We start from the raw sequence: 26,403 nt of genomic DNA on the forward strand, positions 1-26,403 counted from the left end.
TAGTCCTTTCCCACATTTTGGGGGCAGAGGCGTGCCCTGAATCATCCCTGTTTCATAGCTGGGTAAGCTAAGGTCAGGGAATAGACTCACTCTCCCCCTCTCCTTGGGTGAGGCCACGTGTGGTCAGGAAGAGTTTAGAAAGGCCAGGCTCTGCCACTGACCTACTGACAGCTTTGGGCAAGTCTAGTCTCTGCCAGGGCCTCAACTGTCTCATCTCTAAAACCAGGAGGGATAGTTCCAGATGTACTCTGAGGTCCTGGCCAACTCCAGTAATTATTGAAATTAGTTCTAATTTGGCCCCAACCTGGAAATGAGCTGTCCCACAAGAGTGAAACTAAATAATTGGCATTCTTGCCACCTGGAAAACTCTTACTCATCCTTCAACACCCAAGCAAGGCCTACCTCCTTCAAGAAGTCTTCTGCCACTAACACTTCGGTCCCCCTCTAAGTTAAATAAGTAGGTCAGGTAGGTGGGGATGGGCTATTTTTCCAGGGCGAGAGGAACACTCAAAGAGCAGAGCCCCAGGATGGGGGACTTGGCTGAGCCTCCAAAGTCCTGTTCAGAAGGACAGACACTTGGACTCTGGTGAGCACCAGCTTCCCACTGGGGCACTGCCAGGGGAGTGAGCTATACCCTCCTAATCCTAGCTGTCTAGCACTCTGACCCTGTGTGCCCCAGCCTCCCATACACCTCTGGGCTGAAATTTGGGGCCCCTGGGACAGACAGGTGTGTGTGGTCACAGTCAAGGGAGATTTCATGCCCTAAATCAGGGAGCTCAGGCTCCAACATCAGCTAGGGCCAAGTCCTGGCCCCACCATGTACCAATGATGTGGTCTTGGGCAAGTCACAGAATCTCTGAGCCTCATCTGCAACATGGGGATAATACCGTGTCATACCCCTGTGGTAAGGGTTTAAGGTGACCAGGAGTGGAAAGTGGTTTTCGCATGCTGGATTATTATGGTCACTAGGTGTGTTTTTGACCCAGCTCTCCTGCAGGCCTGGCCACTGTGAGTTGGTCATGAGATGCTACTCTGACACAATCAGATTCAGGGCCCGTGGTCTCCCCTGGGCCCCGCTCAGGGCCTGGCAGAGCAGAGGTGTCCACGAACTTTTGCTGATGGAGCAAAAAGAGCCAGTCCTTCTGAGGACAGACCCACGGTGGATCCCTGGCCTCACCACTACTGTTGCTGTGACTCTTGAGGAAATCACGTGAGCTCTTTGTACTTCTGTTTCTTCATCTGTGAAATGGGCATGGTGTCACCCACCCAGCAAGCTTGTTACAGGGCTGGATATAAATCCCCCAGCCTGGTGGGCCAGATGTGTGACGGCTGTTACCATCTCCTCATTACTGATTATAACCTAAACATGAGAGCTCAATCTGGGTCTTTAGTTAGCACCTGCTGTGTACAATGGACAATGGGGAAAGTTCCTTCTTCTCTGCTTCCCTCCCTCTCCCCTCCCCTTCCAGGCCCACAACTCGAGCTGGCTTGTGGGGTCACTCTCCCAGGCTGGTGGCCACAGCGAGGGGGCGTGGCCCTTCTCAGGTGACCAGCACTCCCTCCCTGGGCTGCTGGATACAGAGGTGACTAAAGTGGAGATGGGCTACAGGTCCAAGGCTACAGTGTGTCCCTTCTGGGTCCTCTCCCTGTCCTCCCGAGAGGACAGCACCTGAAAAAGCCTGGGATTTGGTCCTTGGGCCCTGAACTGTAAGAGGGGGAGGAGGTCTGGAAGGTGGCCACTGATGTTTCTAAAAGTTAGAGAAGCCCCGTGGCAAGGTGGGAAGAGCTTGGGAAGCCTACCACACACCCCTTCCAGCCTCCAGGCCTTTGTGCACACAGGGCTCTCCATCAGGGCTGCCCTTTCTGTCTTGTGCTCACACACTCACAGGGATCTTCCGTGACCCAACGCAAGTGTCCCCTCTGCCAGGAAGGCTTCTCCACGCTGCAGCCGGAGGGGATTGCCGCTCACTCACATCCTTTGGTGCTCCTGTCCCCCATGGCCCTCATCTCTATAGACCCTGAGGATTCCCCCTCACTTGATGGGCCCAGAGTGGCCACCCTGAGCTGGCACTCAGTAGGTGTGCCCTACAGTTTTGCTGAATGAAGGAGGCTTGGCTGTCATCCTGGCCCTCCTTCCTGCTCGGGGACTCAGTTTCCTCGTCTGTAAAATAGATGTGAAGGTGGACATGATGTCCGAGGCCTTTGTGCTCTGATGTACTAGGGTTGGGCTGTGAGACGGGGCGGCTGGAGGTGGGAGGAGGGCGGCCGTGGGGGCCTCTTCCAGCCTCCAGGCCTTTGTCCACACAGGACTCTTCGTGGGTAGGTGAGGACTGGAGCTCAGCCCTGAGGGTGGCCAATCCCTGCCTCTCTCCACGGCCACCCACAGGCTCGGGTTTAATGGGAGAGAACCCTCCTTAGCCCCACCATGAAAAGCCAGGCACCGGGAGGGGTGCTGCCCACTTGGTGTCTAATCTCCTTCCATACCTTCTACCTCCCTTCAAGAGCCTTCTCAGACTGGGGCCTGCCAGGTTCTCTAGCCTCAGCTGTCACTCCCTTGCAAGCTCACAGAACAGTCTAGCCTCTTGGCTTTGGCTCGTGTTGTCCTCTGCCTGTTTACTCCTGCTGTCCTTGCCTTTCAGGTTCATTTAGAGGATACCTCCTCCAGGAAGCCCTCTCTGAGATGCCCTCCCCCACACACCCCAGCCTGGGGCTGGGGCACTTCTGTGCTCTCATAGCACTCACTCCACCGTGGCGTTCCTCACCCCAGGTTTAACAGTTCCAGGGTGACCCCCCCGTGCCCCTGTACCCTACACTCCCCGACAACAGGACTAGGTCTGTCTGACACTGTGTGTCAGACACAAGGTGTCAGGCACCGTCTGTCTGTCTGCTGGCTGGCGGGAAGGACTAGAGAAGGAGTGTCTGCTGGCCTAGGGCCACCAGTGGGAGGTGACTTCTGTGTCCCTGGGCCCTTCCTGGAAGGGACCGCCCCTACCTGCCCGCCCTGCCGTTACCTGGCCAGATGATGGCTTCCAGCAGGGTGACTCGTCTGGCCAGGAGCTCCAGCTGAGCCTGCTGCTGCAGGAAGCTCTGTAAGCTAGGAGCCTGATGGGAGATCAAGAAGAGCAGACGGTGCGAGTCCGGCCTCCGAGGGCTGGGCCGGGGAGCCGAGGGCAGGGTGTAGGGGCCAGGCACCAGCCAGCTTCGAGGCAGGAGCCCGGGTGTGAGTCTCTATCGAGACCTCGGTCTCCCCTTCTAAGTGGGGACGGGGCCTGCCTGGCTCCTCAAGTGAGCAGATGGGTGGCGACATTGGTGGGTAAGTGCCTGGGGTGGGGGTCTGGCTCTCTCCCTGAAGGGACCTGCAGGATGGGTTAGGAGGACCAGAGGGGGACCTGCAGCTGTAAGGGAGACACTTGGGGCTAGGAAGGCCTGCCCTGTGGGAGCCTCTGGGGGCTTCTGGGGGAGGGGAGGTCGAAACTAGTGGGGGCTATAGTACCTGGAGTACCCTGGGGCCTGAGCCTGGCTTCATCACCCACAGTCCCCTGTATTTCTGGAGTCTAGCTCCATGACCTATTGTCCTGTGGGCTTGGAGACTGGCTCTGTTACCCATGATTTCTGGAGAGCTGAATGAAGCCTGACTTTATTACCCATGACCCCCTGCTCTGCTGCAGTCTGGCTCTGTTACCACAATCCCCCTTACTTTATTACCCACGATCCCCTGCTCTGCGGCAGTCTGGCTTGGTTACCCACAACCCCCTGCTGGTCTGGAGTTTGGCTCCATTGCCCCTAATTTCTTCCAAATTCAAAATCTTTCACCTCTGCTTCCCCTGCAGGCCTGGAAGCCACATTACCCACAATGCCCGGAGGCCCAGGTCTGACCACAGAGGTGGGGGGCCCAGGTCTCTAGGGCCCCCTTTTCACGGGGAGGGACCAGCCATCGAGGGATGGGTGGCCTTGCTCTCTCAGGTCCTCACCTGCCTAGGGCAGGCACCTTCTCCAGCCTCATGGCTGAGTCCAGGCAGCTCCACCCCCGGAGGGCCTGGGGAAGGCTAGCGGGTGGGGGCTGGGCTGTCTGTCCGTCTGTCTGTCTCTACTCACCATAGAGCCCAATCATTGTTTCCAAGATTAAAACCCTCTCAGCTAAAATCTTCAAAGCCTCGCGTAGTTGGTGCAACCCCTCCCCCTGCGGAGGAAAGAGACAGATGCAGCCGTGAAGGGGGCAAGGGAGGGGGCCCTGCAAAGCTTGTTGGTGGCCCATGCCCCACCCTGGACATGCACCTCAGCCCCACACCACCTGCCACAGCCCAGGGCCCCGCGGACAGCCAGGATAAGACCAGCAGAGGACGGGGGCAGGGGGGCGGGGCAAGACAGGTGGAAGCAGCCCCCTCAGTAAGTCCTGATGGGTTCCAGCTGGCTGCTCTCTGCCCACACCCCTGCACGGGTGGCAAGGGGTTGCCGATTCTCAGGGGCTGCACTGCCATCCCAGAGCCTGCCCTGGAGACTGTCACGGGGCGCCCCTGAATCTCTGTTGCCTGATACCTGCATGATTCCTGCCCCATCCCTAGGCCCCATGCACTCTCGTTTACTTAATAGTCTTTAAACTGAGTCACTTTTGCCTTAATACTACATTAATCTCACTCTAATGAATTCCATCAGTGGGAACAGGCTACTGACGGATATCCTTTCCATTCACATCAAAATGAATATGTACAAGTAAAATGAGAAAATGTTTGAGTGGCATCACTTTTGGGAAGTTGTGCTTAAAATGCTGGAAAAGCTGAGGCTCAGGCCCAGGTGTCCACTCTCCAGCCCTTCTCACTTTGGGCTCATCCCTCCCTGGGCTCGGACTATTCCAAGTCCATATTCTGCATGTCCTGGAATCAGGCCCCCAACCCCACCCTCCCTTCTAAGCAGTATCTCTGGGTCTGCAGCCCCCAGGCCCAGGGATGTGGCAGTGGGCCCCCAAAGCCCCTCCCCCACCCCCACCCTCCAAGCAACGTCAGCTGGCACCCCAGGCTCCTGCTAGTCTTCACTTTCACTTCCAATTTGTCTGTCCTTTCCTTCCCCAGCACGGGGTCCACGGTCGGGCTGAACGTCCACACTCCCTCACTCCTTCCTCTCTCCTAGTCCAGACTCAAGCTAGTTCCAGAATGTTGATATCTTAATTCCAACAGAGCACAAGGACAGCAAATAGAGTGATTCCAGCCCTGACATATCTGGGAGTCTCTCTCAGCGTCCTTTACTTAGTACAGACTAAATAAAGGGATGGGGTAGAATATGCCTATTGCTACAACAGAAATCTGACCCTTTAGGGTTCACCAAAACATCTAACAACTGAGAGTCCGCCCAACATGTCCATGAGCCTGCTGTAGCATTGCTGGGACTGTCCATTATAACCCAGCTGTCCTGGCCGCATCACCAGTTTGGGGCTACCCTCGGGCCACTAACTGGCCACTGCAGCCTAATGCCTAGGGTCACCATGGGCCACACACCAAAGTAATCACTCTTCAAGTATTACAGGAGCAGGCTCTAAAAATAGATGACCTTCAAAAATTACATTAAGCCACTCCGGGCATGGACGGTGGGACAAGCTGACATCCTGAATGTCCTGTTAAGAGGGTGTCCCCTGGTGCTCCTGCCAAGAGCATTTAACTGCATCTCATCACCAAGAAACAATCAGACAACTCTAGATGGCGGGATATTCACAAAAAGACAAAGTCAAGAGAAAGAAGAAAAGGACAGGGACTGTTCTAGATGACAAGGCACTAGAGATGTAACAACCAAGTTCAATGCATGAATCTTGATTAGATCTTAGATTAAAAAAAAATAGCTAAGGGGCCCCTGGGTGGCTCAGTCAGTTAAGCGTCTGCCTTGGGCTCAGGTCATGATCCCAAGATCCTGGGATTGAGCCCTGCATTAGGCTCTCTGCTCAGTGGGGAGTCTGCTTCTCCCTCTACCCCTCCCCGCTGCTAGTGTTCTCTCAAATAAATAAATAAAATCTTAAAAAAAAAAAAGAAAATTAGAGAAAACATGTCCAACTAAGTCCTGCTATTTGGATCCCTTCCAAGATGGGTGGCCTGTTGTTTGCACTGGTAATGCCCCAGTCCCCTCCCAGCCTGGATTGAATATCCAGGGCCTGTTGGACACCCCCACTCAGCTTTAACACAGACAGCTCCCAGTTTCCCTGGACAGAACCCAGTGGGGCTGCTTCTCTGGGCTCTCTACTGTAAAGTTTGCCTTAAGGGCTTGCTCCCCCTCACAGTCAAGCCAGCACCAAGTATTGCTTAGTCTATGGACATCCATCTGTCCTCACCGTACCCCCTGCCAATTCCAGCCCCCACAGTCTCTTGCCAGGATGACCACAACAGACTCCTGCCTGGCGTCTCTCTTTCTGCTTCTCCCGTATTGCCCCCTTCTCCCATCTATTCTCCACACGGCAGTCAGAGGAACTGTTGGCAAACAAAAATCTGACCGTGTCCCTTCCCTGCTGTTAAATACTTCAATGACTCCCCACTGTCCGCAGGACAAAGTTCAAATTCCTCAGTATGGCCTCCTAAGTCCTGAAAGCCTGTTTGACCTCCATCTCACCCCTTGACTGTCACACTGTACCATGCCAAGTATTTGCAGCTCCTTGAATACCCCAGCCTCACTCCAGCCCCAAGGACTTTGAACATGATGTTCTCTCTCCTCTGCTTGAACACACTTTGTTTGGTTAATGCACCCTTCAGGCCTCAGCCCCCATCTCCTCTTCCAGGAGGACGCTAAATCGTCCCCCATCACAGCTGAGCCATCTCTGTCCTGTTGCCGCTGGTTACTGGTCTGTTCCACCCTCCCACTGTGAGCACCTTGAGGGTGGGGGCTGTGTCCAAATCACATCTATATGTCTATGGTGCCCAGCCTGGGGCCTGGCACCCACCGAGGAGGGACTGGTTTCCTCGGTCCTGGGAGCTGAAAATCCTGGGCTTCAGTTCCATCTCTGCCAACAATTTGCTCTGCGGAGTTGGGCCTCAGTTTTTCCTGTCTGAATGAGGGGTACAAGCTTTGGTCTAGATGGGCTGGTTCAGCTCAGTCGCTCTGGGGGCAGTGCCTGCAGTTCATGCTCATGACCACTGGGTGTCACTGCTGAGCCACAGTCGGGCCAGTGGTTCAGGTCTACCTGGGGGTTGGTAGGTGGAGAGTGGCCCCCTCAGGGCCCTTCCCCACACTGGACCTCATGCCCACCTATCCCCAACAGAGCTGGTCCCCCAGTCCTCAAAGCCTCATGCTGACCCCAGCCCAGCAGGCCCCCCTCAGGCAGGTGGCAAGCAGGGGCAGAAGTACAGTGGGCGAAGGGGAGGCAGGAAGATGGGCAAGGGCCCTGCTACCTCTTAGGCGGCCCCTCCCAAAGGTGGTCCTGAGTTCGAGGCCTGGGTTGGGGCCGTTCAGGCATCTGTTCTCTTGGAATCCCCATGCGGGGATGGAGCTGCATAGTCTAATTCAGCCTCATTTCACCTCTCCCACCTCTCCTGGGCTGAGTAGGAAACATGTTCCCAGAGTGGGAGTGGCCAATGAAGGGGCCTAGGGGAAGCAGAGGGCTGGGCTCACACCAGTCTACCTGACCCCCAGCTCGTGTCCATATTGGCAATGTGCTTAAGAGGCTCTGGAACCACTAGGGAGTGAAGGGTGTGGGGAGTAGAGTGAGCGTGAGGGGCTGGGAGAGGCTTGCTGGAGAGGTAACAGGGCCCCCAAAGTCATGGGAAGACACAGGGAAGTGCTCGTGCAGGGTGAGGGGCTCCCACGGCTGTATCCATCACTGACCCCACAATCAGGAGCAGAGAGGGCAAGGCAGGCACTGGGTGCATCCCATGTCCTCATTGACCAGTGCCCGCTAGGAAGTAGGGCACCCCAGCCAGACTGCACCAGGGAGGGACCGGGGGAAAGGGAGGCCTGATACCAGCCTTCTGAATAGCTTCCCAGTTTTCTCTCCTGTAGGGGTGTCTGCCCCCACCCCACCCATTTTCCAAATGTGTATGTCACGATGGTTTCCAAGTCCCTGTATTGTGGGATTTTTGGTCCCCTCCCCCACCATGCATCTCTTGAGTGGGCAGATTTCTAGGCCTGGGAACTCATTCACGGCAACTATCTCCAATGATTGTAAAGGTTTCTAGGACCCCACATGTGGTTTCTCTGTCCCCTTTCTCATATACGCTATGTCTCCTGTGTATGTGACAGTTTCTAAAGGCCTTCCTTCTCAATCTTCATGGGCTTCCTATGTGTATAGTGGTTTCTCTCATCTCATTTTCCATGGTTCTCCCATGCATATGATGGTTTCTAGGCCTCTCCTCCCACTCCCCATGGCTCTCCTATGTATGTGATGGTGTCTGGGACCTCGTGTTAATTATAGCTCTTTTGAGAATAGTGGAATCTAGGTCTACTGACCTCATTTACCATGTACGACGTATATGTAATGGTTTTTAGGCCTCCCTTCCCGTGATCCATGGATCTCCTATGTGTACGGTGGTATCTAGGTCCCTTATCCCTTTTACCACAGGGCTCCAGTGTACCTCACTGTTTCTACGCCTCCCTCCCTACGCTTCACAGCTTTCTCAAGGCCTCCTGTCCACTGTTTTGTGTGGATATTGATTTCATGCTTCCCTTTCTTCTGCAGACAGAGCAGAAGCCAAAGCCCTTGCTGGGAAGGGGCTATGGAGGCAGAGGATGCAGTCTGGACTGGGTTAGCCCAAACCACCCAGGAGGAAAGGGCAGGGTCACCCTGGCTTGGAAGGGCCACAGACGGAAGGCGGAGACAGGGACGAAGACAGAGACAGAGAGCGTGGGGTCCACTGATAAGGCTGACCCTGCCTGGTTGGGAGGGACAGGATGGGGAGGGGGCCAGAGTGGAGATCTGTCAAGGCTCCTTCCTAGGAGACCAGGTTGTAGTGGGGATTTGGAGGAGGTGCCCCCATTCCAAATGATCTCCTGAGTGCCCAGGGCAGGAAGGGGCAGTGGGAGGTCTGTGCTCAGCTGGAGCTTACCCAGTGGCTCTTCTCCCCACGGTCTCCTTTGGGGCCAGGTTCTCCCTGCAAGGAGAGACAGAGGTAGAAGGAATGAGAGAGGGAAGGAGGAAGGGAGGGTGGGAGCCTGTGGAGGGGAGGAGAGGAGGAAAGAGGGAAGGAGAGATTGGGAGAAGCTAAAAGACTGAGACAGAGAGTGGCTTGTATTGGACTGACACCAGGTTAAATGCACAAAACAATGATTTGAAGGCAATGGAACATAATAAAGAGCAGCCAGAACTGGAGGCTCTTTGACCTTTTAAAAAATGGAACTGCCCTTGGTAAAAAAACAAACAAACAAACAAAAAAAACCATACATATATAAGTATGTATGTATATTTATACACTTATGGCTTTTCCCCTGAGGGCACACCCCAGCCCCCTTGGCCTGGCAAATAGCTCAAGCAGGAAGCTTTAGTCTTACTGGGCTGAAGAATCACAGGTTGGAGTGCAGACTGCCAAAGGAGGAGGAAATTGAAAGGAAATCCTAGAAAGCAGGGAGCCACAGTAGGGGAGTGAGATCTACATAAATACCCCCCTCTAATCCTTGGATGGTCCGTGAACTACCCATCCTAAAGTCACAAAGCTGAGTCCAACCAATACTCTAGACCAAAAATCAACATTCTTCAGAGGAAGATAACAGAATCCAGATTCTCTTTACTTCATTATCTATATTGTCCAGTATGGACAATTACTAGATATATAAAGAAACAGGAAAACATGACCCACAATCAAGAGAAAAATAAGTCAGTAGAAACAGATCCATACCAACCCAGACACAATTTAAAATATCTGTGATATTTATCATCAAGGAAATGCAAATCAAAACTACAATGAGCTATCACCTCACACCTGTCAGAATGGCTAAAATCAACAACACAAGAAACAACAGGTATTGGTGAGGATGCAGAGAAAGGTGAACCCTGGTGCACTATTGGTGGGAATGCAAACTGGTGCAGCCACTTTGGAAAACAGTATGGAGGCTCCTCAAAAAGTTAAAAATAGAACTACCCTATGATCCAGCAATTGAACTAAGTATTTACCCAAAGGATACAAAATACTAATTCAAAGGGATACATGCACCCTGATGTTTATAGCAGCACTATCTAAATAGCCAAATTATGGAAACATCCCAAGTGTCTATCGATTGATGAATGGATATATAGTATATATATAATGAAATATTATCCAGCCATAAAAAAGAATGAAATCTTGCCATCTGCAATGACATGGATGGAGCTAGAGTATTATGCTAAGTGAAATAAGTCAGGGAAAGACAAATACCATATGATTTCACTCATATGTGGAATTTAAGCAATAAAACAAATGAGCAAAAGGAAAAGAGAGAGAGGGAGGCATACTAAGAAACAGACTCTTAACTATAGAGAACAAACTGATGGTTACCAGAAGGGAGGGAGGGAGGTGGGGTGATGGGGATTAAGGAGGGCACTTGTCATGATGAGCACCAGGTGACATATGGAAGTGTTGAATCACTATATTGTACGTCCCTGAAACTAATATTACACTGTAAGCTAACTAACTGGAATTCCAAAAAAAAACTTAAAAAAATAAAATATCTGTGATAAATATGTTAAGGAATGTAGTGGAATTGATATTGGTGGGTGATGAGATGGGGAATTTCAGGAGATCTGTGAAAACTGTAGGAAAGCATCAGATGGAAATCCTGGAATGAAAAGATAATATGAAATGAAATAAATGAAAAAGATAATACTTGAAATAAAAAATTTGTTAGCTGGGATTAACAGAAGATTGGCCAGAACAGAAGAAAGACTTCTTTAACTTGAAGACAGGTCAATGCAAGAACTCAAACTGAAGCACAAGGAGGAAAAAAGATTTTTTTAAAAAAATTAATGGAGCTGGGGCACCTGGGTGGCTCAGTCGTCAAGCGTCTGCCTTCGCTCAGGTCATGATCTCAGGGTCCTGGGATCAAGCCCCGCATCGGGCTCCCTGCTCCGCGGGAAGCCTGCTTCTCCCTCTCCCACTCCCCCTGCTTGTGTTCCCTCTCTCGCTGTCTCTCTCTCTGTCAAAGGGAAGACTTTTTGCATGCCACCAACCCACCTTACTTGGGTCTCCCAACAAAAATAACACAGGGGCACCTGGGTGGCTCAGTCGTTAAGCGTCTGCCTTTGGCTCAGGTCATGATCCCAGGGTCCTGGGATCGAGCCCCGCGTCGGGCTCCCTGCTCTGCGGGAAGCCTACTTCTCCCTCTCCTGCTTCTCCCTCTCCCACTCCCCCTGCTTGTGTTCCCTCTCTCGCTGTGTCTCTCTCTGTCAAATAAATAAATAAAATCTTTAAAAAAAAAATTTTGTCTCTAAATTTGATTTAAAAACAAAACAAACCAGACTTTTTGTTTCTGGCATGGCACATGAGGAGCTCAGAAGTTGACATTCTGTCCTAATAAAAAGGAAAATCCTGAACAAACTGGAAAATCAACTCTTCTTAGAGCCATCAAAGCAGTGAGGTCGCAGGACAAATTACTACCCCCCCAAATTGCAGAGAGAGGGGTGGGTTACAATTTCCTGAGCAGAAGCCTCACTAGGAACCAGTGCCAGGTAGGAAAACCTAAACATAACTGACGAATTGCTGGAAGCCAACTCTCAATGTGGCCGACGCTGAGAGTTAAACATTCCGGGGGGGGACTCAGTTTGGGGGTAATCCCCACATCTGTGTGAGTTTTATGCAGGAGCTCTGTCAAGTCCTCACAGTGAATGCTGTGGAAAAATCTCCTCGTGCTTTCAGCAGGAGGAGAGGGAAAGGAACCATCTTGAAACACTCCAGAGCATTCTGTTGTTCTCAGCAAGGCCTGCTCTCAGGAGAAACTGTTTTACTGGATCCTAACCTGCTGGGGTCTTATAGGAGCCTAATTGACCTGGGAGTAGGGAAATACCCAACTATAGCTGGCTTTAGCCTTCCACGTGTGGGAAGAGAAAGCCCAGCTCAGCCCCCGCTAGCCATCTTGTCCCAACTAACGGGGAAAAACAACCCCCACCAAAAAACAAAACAAAACAAAACAAAAAAGAAATTAAGAAGTGCTGGTGAAGTTCACAGTCCATGGGTATAGGCTTAACGAAAGACTGAGACTTAACCATAGGACTACGGAACGCTTCCTCCCCCTACACACCTAACCACTACATTACTAAAGTCTCTTTATTGCCGTTCTTTTCACCCAGTACATCATGTTTACCTTCAAACAAAAAATTACAAGGTATTCCATAGGCTGCCTTTGAGTTTTGTTGACTGTTTCCTTTGCTGGGCAAAAGCTTTTTTTTTTTGACACTTTTTTTTTAATGACATTTCAAGATTTTTTGTTTATTTATTTGAGAGATAGAGACAGTGAGAGAGGGAACACAAGCAGGGGGAGTGGGAGAGGGAGAAGCAGGCTTCCCGCTGAGCAGGGAGCCCGACTCAGGGCTTGATCCCAGGACCCTGAGATCATAACCTGAGCTGAAGGCAGACACTTCACTGACTGAGCCGCCCAGGTGCCCCTGTGCAAAAGCTTTTTATCTTGATGAAGTCCCGATTGTTCATTTTTGCTTTTGTTTCTCTTGCCTTTGAAGAAGCGTCTAGCAAGAATTTGCTGCAGCCGAGGTCACAGAGGTTGCTGCCTGTGTTCTCCTCTAAGATTTTGATGGATTCCTGTCTCATAATTAGGTCTTTCATCCATTCTGAACTCATATGTGGAATTTAAGAAACAAAACAGATGAACATAGGGGAAGGGAGGGAAAAATAAAATAAGATGAAAACAGAGAGAGAGAAGCCAAACCCTAAGAGACTCTTAACTAAACAAACTGAGGGTTGCGGGAGGGGAGGTGGGGGGGGGATGGGGTAACTGGGGGATGGGCATTAAGGAAGGCACTTGATGGAATGAGCACTGGGTGTTGTATGCAACTGATGAATCACTAAATTCTACCTCTGAAACTAATAATACACTATATTTTAATTAAATTGAAATTAAATTAAAAAAATTTTTTTAAATTACAAGGCATACTAACAGGCAAAAAACACAGTTTTAAGAAACTGAGCAAATACCAGAACCAGAGTCAGATATAGCACAGATGTTGAAATTATCAGACCAGGAATTTAAAAAAAACAACTATAGGGCGCCTGGGTGGCTCAGTTGGTTAAGCGACTGCCTTCGGCTCAGGTCCTGATCCTGGAGTCCCGGGATCGAGTCCCGCGTCAGGCTCCCTGCTCGGCGGGGAGTCTGCTTCTCCCTCTGACCCTCCCCCTCTCATGCTCTCTCTCTCTCTCTCTCATTCTCGCTCTCAAATAAATAGATAAAATCTTAAAAATAAATAAATAAATAAAAAATAAAAAAATAAAAAAACAACTATATGGGGCACCTGGATGGCTCAGTCAGTTAAGTGTCTGCCTCCAGCTCAGGTCATGATCTTGGTGTCCTGGGAACCCCACATCAAGCCCCACATCGGGCTCCCTGCTCAGTGGGGAGTCTGTTTCTCCCTCTCCCTCTGCTCCTCCCCACTGCTTGTGCTCTCTCTCAAATAAATAATCTTTTAAAAAAACAACTATGATTAATATGCTAAAGGCTTTAATGGAAAAAACTGACAACATGCAAGAACAGATGGATAATGTGAGCAGAGAGATGGAAATTCTAAGAATCAAAAAGAAATGCTAGATTTTGGTTGTCGGTGCTCTTCATAGAGTCAGTTAGCTAAGGGTCATCCCATTCTTCCCAGGCCTCTTAAGAAATATTTCAATTCTAGCAAAGGCCCTGCTTTCTAGTATCAGGAGCCATGGTCCAGAAACACAAATTAAACAGAATTTTAGCCATTTATCTCCCAGACTGTCCCTTTCCTGACATTCTACCTAGAGCAGGAAAAAATAATGAAAACACTACCTGCAGTCACTAGTCCTTCAGTTTCCTGGCCAAGATTTCATATTCCTTTAGAGATACCTTTCAAGGAAAAAGTGACAAGGGAGGGGAACATGGGGGATTTCAAAGGTACTGATAAGGTTCTACTTCTTAAGCTTGGTGTTGGGCACATGAATATATGATTTAATATTATTATTTAGATTTTTCAGGTTAAAAATTTTTTGCATGTATATTTGAAAAAATGCTAGAGATCAAAAACTTGAAACAGAAATGAAGAATGCCTTTGAAGGGCTCATTAGTAGACTCGGCATGGCAGAGGAAAGAATCTCTGAACTTGAGAATATGACAATTAGAAACTTTCCAAACTGAAAAGCAATGAGAAAAAAGCAGAACAGAATATCCAAGAATGATGGGACAATTACAAAAAGTATAACACATGTAATGAGAAGACCAGAAGGAGAAGAAAAAGAAAGGAACAGAGGCAATATTCGAAGCGATAATGACAGGATTTTCCCAAATTGTCAGACATCAAGCCACAGATCCAGGAAGTTCAGAGAACACCAAGCAGGATAAATGCCAAAAAAAATACTATACCCTGGGCAGATCATATTTAAACTTCAGAAAATCAAAAAAGTATCTTGAAAGGGGTGCCTGGTTGGCTCAGTTGGTAGAGCATGAGACTCTTGATCTTAGGGTCATGAGTCTGAGGTCCATTTTGGGTGTAGAGATTACTTGAAAAAGAAAAAGTTAAAAAAAAAAAAAAGTATCTTGAAAGAAGCCAGAGGAGAAATCAACTTCTGTAGAGGAACAAAGATAAAACTTCCATCCAACTTCTCAGAAACCATTCCAGCAAGAAGAGAGCAGAGTGAAATATTTTAAGTGTTGAGAGAATAGAACCACTGACCTAGAATTCTGTACCCTATGAAATTACCCTTCAAAAGTGAAGGAGAAAGAAAGACTTGCTCAGAAAAACAAAGACTGATGGAATTTGTTGCCAGTAATCTGCCTTGCAAGAGATGTTAAAAGGAATTCTTCAAAGAGAAGGAAGTGATAAGTCAGAAACTTGGGATCTACATAATGAAAGGAAGAGCATCAGAGAAGTAATGAAGGTAAAGTACAAACTTTTATTTCCTGTATTCTTTTTTTTTTAAATTTATTTATTTGTCAGAGAGAGAGAGAGAGAGCACAAGCGGGGGGGGGGGGGGCGTAGCAGGCAGAGGGAGAAGCAGGCTTCCTGCCGAGCAGGGAGCCCAATGTGGGGCTTGATCCCAGGACCTGGGATCATGACCTGAGCCGAAGGCAGACTCTTAACCAACTGAACCACCCAGGTGTCCCTATTTCCTGTATTCTTAACTGATCTAATAGATCAAATTGAACACTTTGTTCAAAATAATACCAACAATGTATTTAATTACGTATGCTTATGCATGTGTGTATATGTGTATATAGGTATATTTACATATAATTATATATGAGTGAGATGAATGACAGAAATGATGTAAGGAACAGGAGGGAAGAATTGAGAATATTTTATTATAAGGTATCTGCACTAACCATGAAGCAGTATAGTGTTATTTGCAAGTAGATTTGGGTTAGTTGTAAATGTATATTGCAGACTTTGGGGAAACCACTACAAAAAGTGAAAAAGGAAGGGCAGTTGATGGGCCAAGAAAGGAGAGAAAGTGGAATTATATGAAATGATGAATTAAAACCGCAAAAGGCAGAAAAATTGTAGAAGACAAAAATAGGAACAAAGAATAAGAGCAACAAATAGAAGACAGTAAAAAATAGGGTAAATATTAATTTAATAATCCCTTTAAATCTCAATGGTTTATTTTTTATTTTTTATTTTTTTAAAGATTTTTCTTTATTTTTTTTACAGAGAAAGACACAGCGAGAGAGGGAACACAAGCAGAGGGAGTGGAAGAGGGAGAACAGGCTTCCCACAGAGCGGAGAGCCCAGTGTGGGGCTCGATCCCAGGACCCTGGGATCATGACCTGAGCCAAAGTCAGACACTTAATGACTGAGCCACCCAGGTGCCCCTATTTTTTTATTTTTTAAAAAAATTTTATTTTTATGTAATCTCTACAGCCAATGTGGGGCTCAAACTCACAACCCTGAGATCAAGAGTTGCATGCTCCAAAGACTGAGCCAGCCAGGTGCCCCTAAATGTCAGTAGTTTACATACACCAATTAAAAGTCAAGGAATGTCAGAGTGGATAAAAAACCAAGACCCAACTATATGTTGTTTAGAAGAAGCCCACTTTAAATATAAAGACACATATAAAGCCAAGGGATGGAAAAAGATATACCATGCTGGCACTAATCAAAAGAAAACAGGAGTAGCTATATTAATTTCAGACAGAGCAAACTTCAGAGAAAGTAAAGTTATCATGGATAAAGAGGGACAAATCATAATGATAAAGGGATAAATACTCCATGAAGGCATAACAATCCTTAACGTGTATATGCCTAACAACAGAGCATCGAAATATACGAAAAACTGATAGAACTGCAAGGAAAAATATAGGAATATATAGGAATATAGGAACCTGCTATATCTGTTAGTTGGAAAGTCTACCGTCCTCTGTCAGAAATGGACAGATCTAGACAGGCAGAAAATCAGAGAGAACATAGTTGAAATCCACAATACCATCTATCAACTGGATACAATTGACATCTATAAACTACTTCATCCAAAAACAGATGACACATTCTTCTCAAGCTTACGTGGAACATTCTGGGCCATAAAATATATCTCAGTGAATTTCAAAGAACAGAAATCATACCATGCATGTTCTTAGGCCACAATGGAATTAAACTAGAAATTAATAACAGAAAGATAACTGGAAACTTCCCAAATACTTGGAAATTAAACAACAGACTTCTAAGTAACACATGGGTCAAATAAGAAATCTCAAGAGACATTTTAAAATATTTTGAACTACACAAAAATAAAATGACAACTTATCAAAATTTGTGGGATGTATCAAAAGCAATGCTTAGGTGGAAATTATTGTATTGAATGTATATATTAGAAAAGAAGAAAGATCCTTGGCCTTAGAAAAGTGGAAAAAAGGAGAGTAAATTAAATCCAAAGTAAGCAAAATAAAAGAAATAACAGAAATTAGAGCTGAAATCAATGCAACTGAAAACAGGAAATCAATAGAGAAAATCAACAAAACCAAAAGCTATTCTTTGAAAAAAATCAGTAAAACTGACAATCTCCTAGCCAGGATAATTAAAAGAGAAAAAAGAGACAAACAGATCAATGGAACAGAACAGAGAGCCCAGGAATATAAACATAGTTAACTGATCTTTGACAAAGGAGCAAAGACAATGCAATGGAGCAAAGATAATCTTTTTCAAGATGATGGTGGAACAACTGGACACTCACATGCAAAACAAAAAAATGAAGAAATTATACCAATTCTTTACAGTCTCTTTCAGAGGACAGAAGCAGAGGGAATAGGTCCTAACTCATTCTATGAGGCTAGCATTACCCTAATACCAAAACTGGACAAAAGCACTATAAGAAAAGAAAACTACAGATCAATATCTCTCATGAACATAGATGCAAAATTCTCCAACAAAATATTAGCAAATGGAATCTAAGATGTATAAAAAAAATTATATACCATGACCAAGAGGGATTTATTACAGGTATGGAAGGCTACTTCAACATTTGAAAATCAATTAATTAATCTGTCATCAACAGACTAAAGAAGAAAAATCACATGATCATATCAGTAAGTCCAGAAAAAGCATTTGATAAAATCCAACACCCATTCATGATAAATACTCAGCAAACTAGGGATAGAGGGGAACTTCCTTAACTTGATACTTACTTAACTTACTACTAACATCATAGTTAATGGTGAGAAACTCAAAACTTTCCTGCTAAAATCAGAACAAGGAAAGCATATCTGCTCTCACCAATGGTCCTCAATATCATACTGGAAGTTCTAGCTAATGAAATAAGACAAGAAAAGGAAACAAAAAGTATACAGATTGGGAAGGAAGAAATAAAATTGTCCTTGTTTGCAGATGACATGATCATTTATGTAGAAAATCTGAAAAAAATCAACAAAGAAACTCTTGGAACTAATAAGCAATTATAGCAAGGTTGAAGGATACAAGGCTAATAAACAAAAGTCAATCATTTTCCTATATAGCATTAATGAATTAGGGGAATTTGAAATTAAAAACACATTACCATTTACATTAGCACTCCCCAAAATGAAATACTTAAGTATAAATGAAATGAAATATGTATAAGATCTATATGAAGAAAACCACAAAACTCTGATGAAAGATAGCAAAGAACTAAATAAATGGAAAACTATTCCATGTTCGTGGATGGGTGGCCTCAATATTGTTGAGATGTCAGTTCTTCCCAACTTGATCTATAGATTCAATGTAATCCCAATCAAAATTCCAGCAAGATATTTTGTCGATATTGACCAGCTGACTCCAAAGTTTATACAAAGAGGGGAAAGACCCAGAATAGCCAACTCAATATTAAAGGAGAAGAACAAAGTCAGAGGACTAACATTACCCTACTTTAAGACTTACTATAAAGCTACAATAATCAAGAGAGTATGCAATTGGCAAAAAAATGAATCTAGACACAGGTCTCATACCCTTCAAAAAATTAACTCAAAATGGATCACAGGGGTGTCTGGGTGGCTCAGTCATTAAGCTTCTGCCTTCGGCTCAGGTCATGATCCCAGAGTCCTGGGATCGAGCCCTGCATCGGACTCCCTCCTCGGCCAGGAGCCGGCTTCTCTCTCTCCCACTCCCCCTGCTTGTGTTCTCTCTCTCACTGTGTCTCTCTCCATCAAATAAATAAATAAAATCTAAAAAAAAAAAAAATGGATCACAGATCTAAGTGTAAAATGCAAAACTATAGAACTCCTAGAAGATAACGTAGGAGAAAACTTAGATGACCTTGGGTTTGATGATGATGTTTTAGATATAATACCAAAAGTACAATCCATGAAAGAAATCACTGATAAGCTGGAATTCATTAAAATTAAAAACTTCTGCTCCGGGCGCCTGGGTGGCTCAGTTGGTTAAGTGACTGCCTTCGGCTCAGGTCATGATCCTGGAGTCCCAGGATCGAGTCCCACATCGGGCTCCCTGCTCAGCAGGGAGTCTGCTTCTCCCTCTGACCCTCCTCCCTCTCGTGCTCTCTCTCATTTTCTCTCTCTTGCAAAAAAAAAAAAACAAACAAAAAACAAAACTTCTGCTCCGCCAGAGACAATGTCAAGAGAATGAGAAGAGAAGCCACATACTGGGAGAAAATATTTGCAAAAGACACACCTGATAAAGGACTATTATCCAAAATATAGAAAGAACTCTTAAAACTCAACAATAAGAAAACCAATTTTAAAAAGCTTTTGCAATGGGGCACCTGAGTGGCTCAGTTTGTTAAGTGCCCAACTCGATCTCAGTGTCGTGAGTTCAAGCCCCACGTTGGGCTCCTTGCTGGTTGTGGAGCCTACTTAAACAAAAATAAAATAAAAAATAAAAAATAAGAAGCTTTTGCACAGCAAAGGAAACCAACCAAAAAAAAAAAAGAAAAAGGAAAAGAAAAGAAAGAAAAAGAAAAACAAAAGGCAATCTATGGAATGGCAGAAAATATTTGCAAAACACCTATCTAATTAAGAGTTGATATCCAAAACATATAAGGAATTTATTTTTATTTTTATTATTTTTTAAAGATTTATTTATTTATTTGAGAGAGACAGAATGAGAGAAAGCACATGAGAGGGGGGGAGGGTCAGAGGGAGAAGCAGACTCCCCGCTGAGCAGGGAGCCCGATGCGGGACTCGATCCCGGAACTCCAGGATCATGACCTGAGCCGAAGGCAGTCGCTTAACCAACTGAGCCACCCAGGCGCCCGCATATAAGGAATTTATACAACTCAACTGGAAAACAACAACAACCCAACAAATAACCCAATTAAAAATAGGCAAGGACCTGAATAGACATTTTCCCAAAGAAGATACACAAACGGCCAATAGGTATGTAAGGAGATGCTCAAGATCGCTAATTATCAGGGCACCTGGGTAGCTCAGTAGGTTAAGCCTTCGGCTTAGGTCATGATCCCAGGGTTCAGCCGGGAGTCTGCTTCTCCCTCTCCCTCTGCCCGCCACTCCCCCGGCTTGTGCTCTCTTTCTCTCTGTCAAATAAATAAGTAATATCTTTTAAAAAATCACTAATTAGGGGCGCCTGGGTGGCTCAGTTGGTTGAGCAACTGCCTTCGGCTCAGGTCATGATCCTGGAGTCCCGGGATCGAGTCCCGCATCGGGCTCCCTGCTCAGCGGGGGGTCTGCTTCTCCCTCTGACCCTCTTCCCTCTCGTGCTCTCTGTCTCTCATTCTCTCTCTCAAATAAATAAATAAAATCTTTAAAAAAAAATCACTAATTATCAGGGAAATGCAAATCAAAACTTTAGATATCAACTCATACCTGTTAAGATGTCTATTATATATAAAAAAAAAAAACGAGAAAACAAAAGCTGGTGAGGATGTGAGAAAAAGGGAACTCTTGTGCACTGTTGATAGGAATATAAATTGATACAGACTTTATGGAAAACAGAATGGAGGTTCCTTAAGAAATTAAAAATAGGGCGCCTGGGTGGCTCAGATGGTTAAGCATCTGCCTTCGGCTCAGGTCATGATCCCAGACTCCTGGGATTGAGTCCCGCATCGGGTTCCCTGCTCAGCGGGGAGCCTGCTTCTCCCTCTGCCTCTCTCTCTCTGTCTGAATAAATAAATAAAATCTTTAAAAAAAAAAAAAAACTTTCAATATAGGAGGTGTGTTCTTTAAAAAAAAAAAAAGAAATTAAAAATAGAATTACCATACAATCCAGTGATCCCACTTCTGAGTATTTATCCAAAGAAAACAAAATCACTATCTCAAAGAATTATCTGCATTCCCTTGTTCACTGCAGCATTATTCACAAAAGCCAAGATATGGAAACAACCTTAGTGCTTGTCAATAGATGAATGGATAAATGAAATATGCCATGTATATATGCATGTATGTATGTATGTATGTATATAATGCAACATTATTTATCCTTTAAAAAAGAAGGAAATTTTTCCATTTGTGACAACATGGATGACCCTGGAGGGCCTTATGCTAAGTGAAATAAACCAGAGAGAGAAAGACAAATACTGCATGGTATCACTTATATGTGGAATCTTAAAAAAAAAAAAAAAATGAACACAGAGAAACAGAAACAGAGTAGAATGGTGGTTGCCAGGGCCTGGGGCAGGGGATGGGAAAGTTGATAAAGGAATATCAATTTTCAGTTATAACATGACTAAGTTCTGAGGATTTAACATACGGTATGGTGACTGTAGTTAACGATACTGTATTGTATAACTGCAATTTGCTAAGAGAGATCTTAAGTGTTCTCACCACATATACACACACACACACACACACACACACAAAGTGTGTTTCTTACAGAAAAGTTTCTTACAAAACTAAACATACTATATGATCCAGCAATTGCACTCATTGGCATTTACCCAAATGAACTGAAAACATGTCCACACAAAACCCTGCACATGGATGTTTATTCATAACTGCCAAAACTTGGAAGCAACCAAGATGTCTTTTAGTAGGTGAATGGATAAATAAACTGTGGTACATATGATGGAATATTATTTACAGCTAAAGAGAAATGAGTTATCAAACCATGAAAAGACATGGAGGAACTTTAAATTTAAGCATATTAGTGAGGAGGGAGGGATGAAGGGTAGAGCACCAAGGATTTTTAGGTCAGCGGAGCTACTCTATATGATACTACAATGGTGGATACATAACAGCATACATCTATCAATACTATAGAACGTACAACACCAAGAGGGAACCCTAATGTAAACTACGGACTTAGGGTGATAATGTGTCAATGTGGATTCAGTTGTACCAAATGTACCGCTGTATGTGAGATGTTGATAGTGGGAGAAGCTAGGCATATTTGAGGACAGGGAGTATATGGAAATTCTCTGTACTTTCAGCGCAATTTTTCTGTGAACCCCCCAAAATGCTCTCTAAAAATAACTTCATCAATTAAACAAAACAACCAACCAAAACAAAAATCCTGGCAACCTTACTGATCTAGTAATCTTAGCAAACTCAAAGAGGATGAACACAGAATCACACCCAACTATCTCATGATCAACCTGTTGAAAACCAAAGGTAAAGAGAAAATCTTAAAAGCCAAAGAAAAAAGACGTATTACATGCAGGGGAACAAGAACCACAGCCAACTTCTCATGAGAAGTTGTAATTCTCTATGTCAGCCAGAAGACCATGCATGGAACAACATATTTAAAGTGCTAAAGGGAGGAAAACTGCCAAACTATCATTGTATATCCAACTGAAAATATCTTTCAAAAATTAAGGGAGGGGCGCCTGGTTGGCTCAGTTACTTAAGTGGTTGACTCTTGGTTTCAGCTCAGGTTGTGATCTCATGGGTTGTGAGACTGAGCCCCACGTCAGGCTCCCCACTCAGCAGGGAGTCTGCTTGATGACTCGCTCCCTCTGCCCATCACCCCATGTGCTCGCTCGCTCTCTCTCAAATAAATAAATCTTTAAAAAGAAATTTAAAGGGCGCCTGGGTGGCTCAGTTGGTTAAGCGACTGCCTTCAGCTCAGGTCATGATCCTGGAGTCCCGGGATCGAGTCCCGCATCGGGCTCCCTGCTCAGCAGGGAGTCTGCTTCTCCCTCTGACCCTCCCCCCTCTCATGTGCTTTCTCTCATTCTCTCTCTCTCAAATAAATAAAATCTTTTTAAATAAATAAATAAATAAATAAAATAAAAAGAAATTTAAGGTGAAATGAAGACAGTTTTAGATAAAAGCGGGGAGGATTTGTTGCCAGCAGACCCATACAGGCAGAGCTAAAGGACATTCTTTAGGCTGAAGACAAATGATACCAGATAGAATCTGGAGCTACAGGAAATCATTAGAAATGATAAATATATCGGTAGATGTGAAAGACTATTTTCCTAACTTCTTTCAAAGTCAACTGTTTAAAGCAATAACAACAATGCATTGTTGGGATTATAACAAATGCAGAAGTGAAATATATGACAGTGATAGAGCAAGGTTAGAAGGGGGCAAATTATACAGTTGTAACATTCCTATTTATACATGAAGTGGTATAATATTAATTGAAGCAAATTGTGATAAGTCAAGGATGCATATTGTTATCCTGAGAGCAACTGTGAAAAAGTAACACAAAGTCACTGGAAGAGATAAAATGGGACTGTAAATAGTACTCAGTCTAAATGAAGACAGGAAAAAGGGGAAAAAATTAAAAAGATGGGGTAAATAGAACACAAATAGCAAGATGGTTGACAAATGGAACCGTATCAATAATTCTACATATCATTAAATGTAAATGAACTCAACAGTCAAGACGGTTTAAAAAATAAGTCCCAAGTATATGCTGTTTACCAGAGATATACTTTAAATAGAAAGACAGGGTTGAAAGCAAAAGGATTGAAAAAGATATACTATGCAAATGCTAAGTATAAGAAAGCTGGTGTGTTTATTTTAGTATCAAAGTAGAATACAGAACAAAGAGTATCACTAGAGAGAAAGATATTAATTTCATAAAGTTGACATTAAAATCCTGAACATGTATGCACCTAATAACAAAGCTTCAAAACACACTAAGGAAAAATTGACCAAACTAAAGGGAGAAATAGACAAATCTACAATCATAGGTGGAAAGATGGAGAGTGAAAGAGAGAAATATAGAGTGTCAGACAGAGACACAGAGGAAAGAGAGAGACAGAGAAACAGATACAGAGACAAAGAGTCCAAGTGAGGGAGAGGGATGTGACCTGATCCTAAGAGGTTGACAGGACCCAGAGACAAGGAAAGAGAGAGATGGGCCATGCCCTGGACAGGAGGGAGAGTCAGGAGCTCTGGTTGCAGTGCAAGGAGCCACAGCAGGGTCTGGACCTGCGGGATCCCGGAGGGGGTGCTGTAAGGGGGGCAACATCACTCACCCGCTGCCCCGTGGAGCCTTGGGGGCCAGGCTCCCCACGCAGTCCCTGTGTGGGAGGGAGGAGAGATACGAAGTCAGCTATTGGGGGGTGTGACCCAGGGACCCCAGGACTCCCCAGAATCTTCCACCAAGGGTTGCCTCAGTACTCACTCTCTCTCCCTTCTCTCCTGGGTGGCCAGACATTCCTTTGGGTCCAGTGGGGCCTGGAGGTCCCTGAGCAACAAGACAGGGCCTCACTCTTGTGCTGAGGCAGGATGGGGTGGGCAGGGACTTGGTAGGGCAGAGAGGTCAAGGAGGGAGCCTCAGTTTGGCCTGGGCCTCTGGGTTCTTTATCACACTCCCAGTGCCTGGCACACAGCAGTGACTTTGTACAGCTCAGGGTTCAGAGTTATGGCCCTGGAGTCAGAGAGTCCCTGCCCTGATCCGGAAGTTGCCATGTGCTGGCAGCAGCCCTAGGTCAAGAACCTCTACCTTTCCTGGCTGCATGTGCTGACAATACTTGTTTCTCCTTACATGGACTGAATGAAAAGATTTATGGAAAGTAGTTTGCATATTAAGTGCTCCATAAATGCTTGAATGAATGAATGAAGGATGGATGGATGGATGATGGATGGATGGATGTGTGGACTGATTAAGTGGGTGGGTGGATGAATGGATGGACAGATGAATGAGAGCAACTGGAGAACTACCCACCATGTGTCCAGGACTCCCAGGGATGCCCATGGGACCAGGAAGTCCAGGGGGACCTGGAATAAGACAGGATGTCCTCAGGACTGAAACAAAGTACAATGCCAGGAAGTCCACCATCCGCTCCCTCCTGAGAGCCACAGTCCTAGTCCCTCTGCCATTTCCCAACCCTACCCCTTACCCTGGACCTGGACTCAACTTACCCATGGGCCCTGGGGGGCCTGGGAGTCCAGCTGGTCCCTGGGGCCAGTGGCTGCTGGTCTCAGTGAAGGTATTGGACAGTAATGGGTCCCCTGGGAGGACGAAAGATGGTGAGTCAGCAGGGCTGGGCTGGAGTATGACAGTCAGTCTTTACCTGCCACCTCTGCGAAGCCAGCTGGGACTGCCCTGTGGGATAACCTGCAGTGTGGTTGGGGCTACCAGGCAACTGCTCCAAGGGTCGGGAGTGTGGAGAGTACTGGTCACACAGGACCAGGAGGCAGGGAGACCTGGGTTCTAACCTTACCACAGTCTAGCTGGTGACATCCTGCAAGACTCCACCTCGCTGAGCCTGAACTGCCATACGTCAAGTGGGAATAATAGTAAAAGCTACTGTTTATTGACCACCTACTTTGTGCCGGGCTTCTGTGCATGGGGGTCATGGAGCTCTGGGAGAACTGTACAGTCAGTCTCCCCATTGTACAGATGAAGAAACTGAGGCTTGGGGAAGGAGAAGGAGTGGTGAGATGGAATGAACGGCAGGATGGGGGAATACAGGAATGGTGCCCAGCCATACACCAGACATAGGGCACAGGTAGGATTGAATCTGGCCCTCCAAGCTCTGACCACTGGCAGCACGCACGTAGGTCAGGCTGGGGAGGAGGCGAAGGATACACGTCAGGGCCCCACTGGGCGGGGGTGGGGGGAGCTTTCTGAGCACAGGGCCAGGGAGCACAGAGCTCATTTCCTGCTGCCAGGCCTTGAGCTTTCCGGTGCTCTGAGGGCTGGATCCTGGCCAGCTCCAAGGCTTGGCAGGAGGGCCTCATGCCGGTGGTTCCAAGCACAGGCTCTGGAGGACGCCTGGGTTTGAAGCCAGCCCCCCCCTCCCAAGTCCTGGCTATGTGATCTCCCCTCTCTGGCCCTCAGTTTTCCTCATCTGAGAAGAGAGGAGGACAATGGCATCTGTTGGGAGACTGGGTGACACGTAGTTGACCAAAGGCAAGCCTGGTAAACAGAAGGTACCTGGTAGATGGCAGCGGGACTGGGGTGATGGTTATGCCAACCTTGCCCCCACCCCACCATTATCTCTCGTGACCCCCGAAGGACTCACCATACTGGGGGTTCCGGGTGTGGGGTGGTCCAACAGGGGCTGGGGGCCCAGGGGGCCCCGGGGGACCAGGGGGCCCGGGTGGGCCTGGAGGCCCCTTCTCTCCAGGGGTGCCCACGGCTCCAGCCTGGCCAGGGCTTCCTGGGGGGCCCTGAGGACCTACAATGAAACCAGGGAGTTGGTGGGCATCTAGGAGGCAGGCAGGCCCAGGGTGGCTGCAAGAGGGCAGGACAAGGCAGCCTGGGGGCATGGGGTATAAGAGGGCTCCAGAGGCCACAGGCCCAGGCCTGTCCTGGCTCTGACCTCCTTGGCCATGTAGGGGGATGAACAGCTCTCTTCAGGGGCTTTAGGACAATGGACACTTGGTGCACAGTGGATTCTTAGGAAATACTGATTTCCAGAATGTTCTCTTCTCTCCCTTCCAGGCTTCTGAATGAATTGTTCCCTCTATCAGACCTCCCTTTGTTCTGCCTGGTGTCCACTTCAA

General features: G+C 46.5%; 1 protein-coding gene across 2 annotated transcripts in view; it reads right to left on the reverse strand.

Annotated features, from left to right (window-relative positions):
* Positions 1–26,403, reverse strand: part of EMID1 (EMI domain containing 1) — a 46,469-nt gene that overhangs the window by 994 nt on the left and 19,072 nt on the right. For both annotated transcript variants that reach the window (XM_044921077.1, XM_044921076.1), the window contains exons 8-14: positions 25,920–26,075; positions 24,814–24,903; positions 24,617–24,669; positions 24,074–24,136; positions 23,925–23,969; positions 9,012–9,056; positions 4,096–4,180 (exon numbers count right to left, since the gene is read on the reverse strand). In XM_044921077.1, coding sequence (XP_044777012.1) covers positions 4,096–4,180; positions 9,012–9,056; positions 23,925–23,969; positions 24,074–24,136; positions 24,617–24,669; positions 24,814–24,903; positions 25,920–26,075 — 537 coding nt within the window. The remainder of the gene's footprint in view (positions 1–4,095; positions 4,181–9,011; positions 9,057–23,924; positions 23,970–24,073; positions 24,137–24,616; positions 24,670–24,813; positions 24,904–25,919; positions 26,076–26,403) is intronic.

This window comes from Neomonachus schauinslandi, chromosome 14, assembly GCF_002201575.2.
Source record: "Neomonachus schauinslandi chromosome 14, ASM220157v2, whole genome shotgun sequence".
Taxonomy (NCBI): Eukaryota; Metazoa; Chordata; class Mammalia; order Carnivora; family Phocidae; genus Neomonachus; species Neomonachus schauinslandi.